This window comes from Uloborus diversus, chromosome 3 (genome assembly GCF_026930045.1).
Source record: "Uloborus diversus isolate 005 chromosome 3, Udiv.v.3.1, whole genome shotgun sequence".
Lineage (NCBI taxonomy): Eukaryota > Metazoa > Arthropoda > Arachnida > Araneae > Uloboridae > Uloborus > Uloborus diversus.
The window spans coordinates 24,551,607-24,563,284 of NC_072733.1; the positions used below are offsets into that span (position 1 = coordinate 24,551,607).

General features: G+C 30.6%; 1 protein-coding gene across 1 annotated transcript in view; it reads left to right on the forward strand.

Moving 5' to 3' along the window:
• LOC129218143 (striatin-3-like) overlaps positions 1-10,544 on the forward strand; it is an 86,287-nt gene extending 75,743 nt beyond the window's left edge. The window contains exons 17-18 of the mRNA XM_054852356.1: positions 4,526-4,612; positions 6,341-10,544. Of these exons, the coding sequence (XP_054708331.1) occupies positions 4,526-4,612; positions 6,341-6,510 (257 nt within the window). The 3' untranslated portion in view covers positions 6,511-10,544. The remainder of the gene's footprint in view (positions 1-4,525; positions 4,613-6,340) is intronic.
• Positions 10,545-11,678: the final 1,134 nt, after the last annotated feature.

Sequence of the window (11,678 nt, forward strand, 5' to 3'; positions counted from 1 at the left end):
AATATTGGCAGTTTGACTCTCTGACCTCTCTTTGTGTGCATCTAGCAAACAACTATCATAATGAGCATGTGGGCTGATACATCCAGATTTCAATAGCACTACAACAGATTCACCTACTTTTCATACTAACTTCAATGGCATTATTCTTATGTAGTCTTTCAAGTTTTTATTTGACTTCCCCTTAAATATATATATATATATATATATATATATATATATATTGTACATGTGATTCATTTTCATGAGTTACACAAAAGTATGCAACATTCTGTTATGTATGAGACCCTCGTATGTTTATGGAATTGTTATTATATCACACTGTTGTTGACTAGGACTCGACCGATGCATCGGCGCCGATGGTTCAACAATTTAGCCATCGGCATCGGCGGCCGATGCTAACTTGCGGGAAACATCGGCCCATCGGCCTTAAAAAACATCGAAAAGCCGATGGAATTGGCCGATGTTTTTGAAAAAAAAAAAAAAAAGGACCTTTGCTGTTTTACTTTTTAATACAAGGTAAATGGAGTTGTTGTGTTCATATAAAATTATTTACTTAAATTTCAGTATGAATTTCTATTTTTAGTCATCCCTAGAAGAGTTTTTAATACTACATTCATGTACCAAACAAGTTAATTATTGCGTTGTTTCTTGCAGCAGGATGTATGTATGTATGTATTTGTCATAAGTCATAACTCAAAAATGATAATCTGTAGAAGGTTAAAGTTTCGTATGTGGGGTCTGCGGACGTTCCAGTTGTGCACTTCCCTTTTTGTTTTCGATCAGGTGTTCTGAAAAGCCTGTTTACTCATTTTTTGTGGCTATTAATTACTTATTTCAATGCAAAACTTATATAGCGTCTCAGACTGACGATCATTTGGTGATATATTGCCGAATTGGAGACCATGGAAACAAATATGAGATGGCGAAACTGATTTTTGTGTCATTTTATTAGATTCCCGTTGAACCAACGGTAATTTTTTATTTTTCGATATTTGTAATATGAATCATAGTAATGCAGTCTTTTCTGTATCGCTTCGGCGGAGTTACAAGTTTGGGGCTTGTCGAAATACATTTAGGGGATCACAGAAGTTGTAAAACATTTATCATTCGCATTTTTGTAACTCCTTCGGTGGCTCTATGGTTATGGGGCCTCTCGCGCAATTGCAACATTTGCTATATTTTAAATCCGCCATTGCACGTCAAAACAAACTCTGGTGCAAGTTTTGAAAGGGTTTTCTGCTCAATGTTTATTATTATTTTGAACTCTATTTTTACGACTATTTTTTGAATTACCGAGAACACTTGCGTGCCCCTCCTCCCACTCCCTCAATTTCTGAAATTAAACTCTAGTTGTACTTCTGAGTTGTTTAAAACTAACACTATCATAAAATTGGAGATTTTTTTTTTTTCAAACTTTATCAATTGTTTAGAAAGAATTTAGGGCATTAATGTAAGAAATTGATTAAAGACGTTTTGAATGGTGACATAATTCGGAAATCAAAGGGACTTTTGATTTTTTTTTTTTTTCGGAAGTGCTGAAGTAAATTCAGAAACTCTTCCGAGGCGTTGGAGGTAGCTGTTCTATACTACAAAATTGAGGCAGAGGTTGGGGCCGAAGTGTGATTTACTCCAAAATCAGAGGGTGACCCCCCCTAACCCTACCTCGTCGTTTCAAGCATTTCTTAAATATTTAGCAATTATTTATTTTGGTCAAGAAATGTCATTTTGCGTATTTCTCATACTTGTTTCACCTATATTTCGTAAATTGCCATCTTTTTTGCATCATTAATAGCGATTGATTTTTTTTCTGTTGTAAGTAACTATTTTTATGTATTTATATAAAATCAATGAATAAGTTATTTTCGTTTTTTATCGAAAAGTTTCAAGGATTTTCTATTATGCAATTTTTGAAATTTCAGAAAATTATTGTTAAATTGAAAAATTTAATTTGAACTTGTTTGTAAAGCTTCATAAAAGATTAAACAATCCAATTGATCAATACTATGTGTGCAAACATCATATCAAGTAGTATATGTATTCAGTTATTAACTTGGTGTAAATATTAAGTTTGTTTATTGTACCTGCGTTTTAAGAACCTTGCTCTTTTCATGGCTATTTTTTTTCAGCAAAATGTATGTCACTGTTATTGCTTTTATGAAAAATGCAAACTTTTCTATTCATAAATTTTAAACAAGTATAAAAATATTGCTATTTTGATTTAATATTGTAATTTATCTGTTACCTTTTTTGTTTAATTTGATGACTAAAAAATTTCTACGTGCAATCTTTCCACTTTAATTGCGTAATTTGTTGACGGTTTCATAGTTCTATTAATTTTTTTTTTTTTTTTGAATGATTAAACAACGTAATTTAATTTTTTTTAAACTATGTTTAGTGTACCTAAATCCACACATTATTACAACATTACTGAAATCTTAAGTTATATGCTCTATTATCTAATTTAAAAAAAAACAAAAAAAAAAACAAATCAATTGGTTATTAAACAGTCTCTTTGTTTTTCTTCCTTCTTTTTTTTTTTGGTTATTGTTCTTTCTCTTTCATCATACAGCAGTCAAAAAAGGAGAAGCATAACTACATCCTATACAGATTGTACGTAGTACGATACAAAAGTTCGGGGTTAAGCTGTATAAAATCTTACCCAGAATAGTTCACATTACCGAAGCACATCCACCTTCAAAAGGTCGTCTTAAGGGACTATGTACTTCTGCCAGTGTTCATATAACTTTTGGAATCACTCCTGGAAGCCATTTTTCGCTACCTTCTATGATGCAGATTCATCTTCTCCTGACGGAAAAAAGCGGCGTCTATGCAAATGTTTTTTTTCTGTGAACAGGTAAAAGTCACACGGAGCTAAGTCCGACGAAACGTTATGTTATTTGTTTGTCATATCAGAGTATTGACCAATCGAGCCGTGCATCCTCAACATGAAAGTCGCCTTCTTCCCCACGATGAAGTTAAAGCAGCAGCGCAAGAGGCCTTACAGGAATTTGCGAAAAATGTCTTCCAGGAGTGCTTCTAAAAGCTATACGAACGTTGGCAGAAGTGCATAATCGCTCAAGGTGACTATTTTGTAGATAGATATATGCTTCGGTAATGTGAACTATTCAGGTTAAGGTTTTATACAACTTTACCTCGAACTTTTAGATCATACTACGTACGTATGAGTTTTCAATTTACTATTTCATAACGTTTTTGAGTGATGCAGGTTTACGCGCATAAAGACATCACAAGAGAATTTGCGATAATTAACTGAGGAGGCATTCAAAATGGATATTTGGTTATCTATATGTTCTTAGGTACATATGTATGTACAGATGTGCCGAAAAAACTTGTGAAGTATAAATTTGGTGATAGTAAAATAGAAATTTAGGTCGAAATCTGATTTTTTTTTTTTTTTGTGATTACAATTCTTTATTCGTAGAAAGGAAGTAAAGTGAAAAATGAATCAATGATCCTTTAAATCCCTGACAATCTTATCAATTTATTTCTGTTTGATTTTTTTTTTTTTTTTTTGCCATCGGCCATCGGCCATTTGGAGGGAAACAATCGGCCAAAAAATGCCATCGGTCGAGCCCTATTGTTGACCTTGTGTTTTCTATTGAAATAAGTATCTAGTAAGCTTCTTTTAGACTGCAGGGTCCCAAACTTTTCTAATTTACATCAAGCTTTAAAGTATTGGAATTTTTTTTTTCATGGTATGCAAATCTCTCTGTTATATATATATATATATATATATATATATATATATATATATATATATATATATATATATATAGGCTAATCTCGATAACTCGAAGCTTATAACTCAAATCTTCCTTCATCTCTAAGTTTTCATTGGGTCCCAAACTCTTGAGACTGGTGTGGCAACTTCCCATAACTCAATTTTAGCCGGTCCCTTAGAACTTATAGTTATTTATAGTTGACTGTGTGTATATACATATATACACACACACACACATACATATATATATATATTGATGCCGTGGACACTTGCGGCATCCCTCACCTCTTCCTGTGGCACCCTAGGGTACCACCGAACTCTCTAGGAACCTCTGTTTTATTCTCGTTAATTTATAATGAGGGGAATTTTTACCATGTTACATTTAGAGCTGATATATTTTGTTATTTTTAGTGCAATTTATTTTTGTATACTGAAGAAATTTAAAAATAAAACTTTTGTAGAGCATATTTTTATTTTCAAATGTTAATTTAAGCAAAAGTTAATCTTATGCTGTTTGGCTATTAAGTTTGTGTCAAAGAGTTTTTTAAGCCGATTTAGACAGTAATTTTCATTGTGGTAACTATTCAAAGAAAATAGGATATTCTACATGTGTAAAACATTTGTTCATGAATAAGGGAAGAAAATGACCAAAATAGAAATTTACTTTTGCTGAAACCTATTTTGTATCAAGTGTTCCTTTGATCACATTTTTGCTATCTAGTTACTTCATTTTTATTAGATGTTTTCCTGATATATCTTTCCTATTTTTGTTTCCCAAATTAGGTAAAATGATCCACTCAATGGTAGCGCACTTAGATGCTGTCACAAGTCTTGCCATTGATCCTAATGGTTTATATTTATTATCTGGAAGTAAGTTGTATTGACTTAGTATAATTAAATGTAAAAGTTGTGTACAATCTTTTTTTTTCCAAACAAAAAATTGGAGCATTTCTTTTCACAAGTTATTCTTCAAAAATATGGGATAGTTTTCTCTTTTCCCTTTTCTTGGTACGTTGTAAGTTTCTGTAAGGGGGGGGGGTTGCATTTTTTAGTTTAATATATTTTTAGTTAAATTTCTGTTCAGAGAGAGTTTTAATGTATTAACCTATTAAAGATAATTATTCTACATACTCATCAGCATGTTATGATTTTACCGTAAGTGAATCTTATAATCTTTATGTTTTCATTAAGGACAAAATTTAAACTTTTCTGTGTTTATTTGCTATTTCAATCAATATTTTTAAATTTCAAATTAAACAAAATATGTTTTACCTTTCTTTAAAGTCACCCATAGTGATAAAAAAAATAGAATTTGCGTGTTTCACTCTTCTGTCTGTTGAAGTTTGTTGTGGTTTTGTTAATTAGTAAAGTTTGACAGAATAATGAGTATCATACTTGAGAGATATAAATTAAACTTATTATTGAAAGAGCGATATGTCTGTGCTTATGCATTACACAACTGATATGTTTAGTAGAAATGAAAATCTTATATTCACCCTTTAAAAATTTTTTAACATGTATTTAATATGTTATTTTTACAAATTTTGTAATGTATGTAATGTCTTTCTAATTTCCTACTTGTGAGCGTTTGATGTGTTTTGCTCCAAAGATACCCCTACACTGACTTCAGATTTTGAGCTGCATAGCTTAAACTTAGAAGATTATCTATTCGTAACTAGGTATTAATTGACATCAGTCATGAATGGTGCTGTTCTCAGTGTCCCATTGACAAGTCAATAGGTTTTGCCTACAGGCTAATTAGTCAATTGCATTTTACCTAGGGTCTGATCTTTGTTGAATGTGTTCTAAAGTGAAACCACTTAGACGAAAAAAAAAAACACTGAGAACATCTTTTCTTTAACTGCATCAGCTCTATTGTTGACTATTGTTTTTGTTTGTTTCCAACTCTAAATATGTTTTTAAATTTTCAAGGTTTTTTTTTATGAACAAAAATATTTTTATCTAACTCAACTAACCCATGTAATCCTACCTAATGAATTGTAACATTAATTTGAAATTTATGTTATCAAGAAAAATTTTTATAGCTCTGTAATCAGTCTTACTGAAGTGCTTACTGTAATAGATGCATAATGCATACCTTTAAAACTTCCTAAAACAGAAAAGTATTTCCTAATGCTTGTGTTATTATAATGTAAGTTCTTCTGCTCAATAAATTTATGAATATTTGATCATTCCCTAGTTTATTTTTAGTGTTTCATAATTGGAAAACATGGAACCCTGTTAAATGTCAATGCATATTGGATTGTTGTTTAAAAGTATGAGGAAGTTTACAAAATTATTACCCTGGAGTAATTTCAAATCTATCATAGAGGGGAAGATTGCTTAATTTTTTTTCCCTATCTAGTTTTTTCATCAACTATCTAATTTTAGGTACTGAAGTCTGCCACTAAGCAATAGTTTTATTCATTAAGATGTACTTAAAGCTCCTCTACTTTCTGTGTTGATTATTAAATTTCATAGTGACAGTGCCTTTGTTCTCTCATAAATAAACTATTGTGTAATAAGTTCCTTGGTAGAAAAATGCTAATAAAGTTTAATTTTTTTAATAGATATTAATATTATAATAATTTATTTTAGGTCATGACTGCTCAATTCGTTTGTGGAATATGGATAACAAAACATGTGTGCAAGAAATAACGTCTCACCGAAAGAAATTTGATGAAGCAATTTTCGATGTAGCTTTTCACCCTTCCAAACCCTACATTGCTAGTGCCGGGGCTGATGCTCTTGCAAAAGTATTTGTATGAAAGTACCTCGAGCATCTTAAAGAGACTGAAAGCTGATGGCATTGGCTGCTAACATTTCCAGCCAGCATTTCAGCCCAGAGACCAATGAACTGTCACTTACACTACTATTTATTTATGTAGAGCTGAACAGGGTCTTGGCATTGTTTGCTGGAACGTTGTTCGATATCAATCCCCCTTCATTTTAAGTTTAGTGGTATTTGATTGTAATGCCTATTTACAAAACAATCAATCATTTCTTACGCTTGACATTGCACATGTCTTATAAAAAGGAAAATACTGGGTATGTAAATGAGCCAAATTTTTGCTGTGTTTTAACACTTCATGATTTGAAATTTAAGCTAACTCCACTTACTATGAAACGCAATTATATACAAATACTCACTTTTTTAATGTGTCAAATGTGAGCAATATTTTGAATTTGAACTTGGTTCTCTGGCTTTTATTATCCCAATTTTCCCTTTAATTTATGTATAAAATTTGCCTCTGTAAATAAATGAGTAAATGTGAAGAATAATTAACTAGCATATAGGGGATTCAATAGCTTGCCTTTCATCAAATAGTAGTGTAGGTAGAATATGTTGATTGAACATCAGGAACAGCAAATTATATACATCAGCTGCACATTCAAGTGATTATAAATGCACTACTGCTTTAAGCAGCACACAAGATGGATTCTTGATGTTGTGAAAGTGATAGTGTTGTACAGTGTACAAAGTTACATTCAGGATCTTTTCAAGGCATTTTTTAATTATTGTTATTTATCCTCGAACTTAAAAGCTGCATTTATGGAAGTCCGAAATCATAACTAGTAGAAACAAATATTTATATTTATGTTCAACAATTGTGACTGTTCTGATGATTGTGAAATTGCCTTAGAGCAGCTTTAGGTGTACAGTAAAAACATTTAGAACTGAAGGCTGTTGTTATTTACAGTATCAAAGCCATAGCAAAGTTATCAGTGGAAAAATGTTGCTGTAACCTTACTTTTGCAGCTATGAGCAGTGATAGATCATGTTTAGCATTGAAGATACAGCATTTTGAGTCCTGAAAATTTTATGCTATAAAACTAGGCTTTGTGCTTCCTTTTATAATAAATCCAAGAGCAAAGAAGTGTTGTTTAAAAATTCAGCATGTTTGTAAAAATCTATATTTATGAGAAAAACCTTTTCTACTAATAAAAGTGTGCATGAATATTATAAAACATGCCATCAGAAGCCTAAATTCATTTCATTATCATATTTTAATCCATAGTTTGTATTTTAATTTTTATGCGCGGCTGAAAACTAACACTACATTTTTTAAAAACGTGTGTAAGAGTGGTTCTGCTCTCAAGTGTAACCTGTTCCTTTGCATACTTCATTACTAAATATATGTTTTCATGTACTTCTAAAATAATTTTAGATGAATGTTACAAATATATCAGCAATAAACAACATGAAAGTTTATTTTTTAGCTTTTATGTTTTAAATTAGATCTACATGGCCAACTCTGTTGGATTTTTTATTGAATATCTTCCCATTCTGCAACAATTTTAAAACTGTATGTAGTTTTTATTGTGTCTTTGAAAAAATTTCCCATGAGAAGGAAAATTTCAAAAAACATTGTTGTATCAAATGTTTGATTTTAACTTGAACATGTCTTAAAACTGAATGCTTATGATTTTCAAATGCTTTCAAGTTCAAAATTGAAACTTAATTGTTTCTAATTAGGATAACTTCAAGATAGCTTACAAAGTATACTCTGATTATGTTTTAAATACACGAGTTGTGCAAGTTTGTGAAAGCACTTTTTATCCTCCAGTTTGCAACAAAATTGCAAATCCGTGATTTAAGGGCATAAAAAGCTGATTTTTTTTTTTTTATTTAAGTATGTAATTTTTTGTTTTGTGTTTGATTTTCTTCAGATTTAGTGAAGATATGCATGTCAGTAATATATGACTTACATTTATTTCACTGTAGAAGCTGATTTTGGTGATAATTAAATCAATTACTTTTATTCAATTGCTATCATCAGTTAAAGCATTGAAATTCCAGTATACCTCCTCCAAATTTAAGTAGTCTTAACTAACAAACAAAAATGAATGATTTGCTCAAAGGTTATATTAAAAAGTTAAGAGATGCTTAAATTTGTATTGAAGTTTTTCCAGCGATCAGAACATTGTCCAATTTGGCATTAATTCACTGTTGGATTAAAATGACCTTGAAATTGTTTCTGTTGGAGACAAATAGAGATTCACCTCCAGATACCTTCAATGAGAAATGTCTGATAATGTTTGGGGGTTTGTCCTCAGAAATAATTTACCTCTATAAGTTGTAAAACATCATTTAAAACTTCGAGTTTTTATCAGAATAACCTGGAAGCAGAAGCATGAGAAAGAAAATGATTTTTCTCCCAGATAAAAATTTTTCTGCTGTAAAATAAGTTTTCTAAGCTTTCAGTTTTGCCCTTTTTTTTCATCATAAATATTTAATTATGTAAATTACATTGGTGGCATAATGTATATAATCATTTTTTTGATGCGTAAGCTTAAAAAAAATATTTACAGCACTAAAATTAATCTTAAATTAATGAAGGTAACCATGAAGTTAATTATTTATTAAATTTCTTTTCAAAGACTTAGTTTTTAATGCACCTTCTCCTGTTTACATCTGTTCATACACTTCTATATGCTTTTCATTATGTAAAACTTTCAGAATGGAACTTCTGGACCTTTTCTCTACCCCTGTCTGTGCAGACTACTTTGATTACATGTATGATTTATATGTTCCAATTATGACCCAGTGCAAAAAAGTGGTATAGACTATGTTTAGCTTTTGCCAGGAACTAATGTGAACTATTTGAATTATTTTCAATTATGAGTATTTTTAATTTTAACTGGTTAACTAGACCTGAACTAGAAAAGAAAAAAAAACCTTTACATATAAATGAATATTATATTCATATTGTAAATCTAAAAATAAAATTTTCGTACAGTTATTGATGTATGTTTTATAACTTTTTTAAGCTCTATTTTTTTTTTTTTCAATTAAATAGACAATTAGATCAGAACACTTTTTGTTGTTGTTGTTTTGTGAAGGTTTTGTTTTTTAATTCCATTCATGTCTTAAATTTTTTTATTGCAGCCTGCAACACAGATTAAGTTGCATAGAACTGTTTTATGCACTTACAAAATTAAAAGTTATCCTAGAAGACCAAAAACTACTTTTTATGTTATATTTATGAAGAAAATATTTTACTAACAAGCAAGTTTACTCCTTAATTGAGACACATGCAATTTGACACACAACACAAGCACAGTATAGTCATAACTTTATTTCCTCGGATAACAAAATTGTAATCATAATTCAGTTATATTGTAATAGACTACAAGCCTGTAACATATATATTTCATTTATTTGTAGGCAGGTATGTATCTATTATTTAAATTAACTATTTTAAAAATTTTACATGCAAACAAAATATAAAGATCAACTATTTGTGTATCTGATAAGTTAGCAATATAGACATTTTATGTTTGATATTATTTGTAAGTTGTTGTTTAAAAGTATATTTTAAATGGATAGTGCTACATTGTTGTTTTTAAAACTTTTGATTTTATAATTAGAGTTGTAATTTCAAAATGTTGCTTTAGACTTAGGTTACTATTCTAAAGTAAAAATTACATTTACAGTTCAGCATCATATATTAATTAGTAAATACTGTTTGTTTTTTGATAATTGATTTTAACTACAATTAAAATAATAGCTGGCTAACTTTATCTTATGTTATCAATTTTAAAATGCTTGTGTATCTTCTCTTGCTGCTTTATATTATTTATGCAGACACATAAAAAATAATATTATATACCTACAATACCCTTAAAGCTCACTATGTGAGTACAGTGAATGATTCCTGTTGAATTTTTTAAGGAAATTATTCAAGAAAGTTGCTTGGAGGAAAGGGACATAGGAATCTGAACGCAGCTACAAACCATCTTAGTAATTATATTGTAATATATGACTTAGCTCTCTGTATGTACTTGAAATAAATGTAATTTTTCCTAAAGTTGTTTGATTATTGATATCTACTCTTCTCCATTTGTTTATTAATAGTTCAAATCAAGTATCTGAAATGAAAAATTTAAAAAAGTTTTTCTTTTTATTAATCCAGTTGAAAAACAAAGTTCTAGTATATTAAAAGAGGATGTAGATTAAAATACAAAGAATGCAAATCTTTTGAATAAATTGTAATGAAAAATGCTGTACACTTTCTACTATATGCAGTTGCCTGTGTTTGTTTCGTATGCCATAGCAATTTCTAACAAAAAAGGCAATAAAAATACACAAATTTTGTCAATATGTCATGTGTTATGGAAACAAATAATATGCATCTTGCAACAAAGTGTAGTTGCTGTTACTCAGCTACTGCACCTGGCTGTATTAGGGTTTTAAATGCATTATCTTGATATGGGAAAAAAGAGGAAATGATGAAGAGAAAGACCTAAAACTAGATATAGTTGTAGCCAAACATCTTTTCATCAGATGATACACTTGACAACTACTTCACATGGGCTGTAGAAACTAAATGAATGAAATTTATTATAATTTCTTATCAACAAATTCAGTTTTGGTAATGTCGCTAGATTGCCTGATAAATAACATTAAATGGAATCTCCAAATGTTCAAAGAAAACTGCCTATTTAGGAAGCAGTTGCACAAGAAAATAAGCTTATGGTGTGGAAAAAATTTTTGTTGCCTGCAGAGTTTGCCGATATGCACTGGTGTGCAAAAATTAAGGAAGAAGTCGAAAAATTAGCATATCAGCTGAACAAAGAGGCAGAGCGGACAGAAAGACCAATTAGGAGATTAAGTAAGGTGATGTACGGTAGCACATGCGCAGATATGCAGGCAGACGTAATGGGGAAGCGTCTGAGTAGTATAAAGCATGTTGTCGGTGTAAGACCAGTATTTCTGGCAAAGAGATTGCACGCCGTATAGCAGTTAAAATCACACCGAGTTGCTGCCTCAGCGAGAAATGGCAAATAATCAATCTGTTAGACGACATCTGGATGCTTTTACCCGAGGTCGAATCATTGGGAAGTTGGAGGAAGGCCGCAGTGTGACAAGTGTGGCTGCAGAGTTCGAAATTGCTCACAGCATCGTTTCACGACTTTGTAGACAATTTCTAAC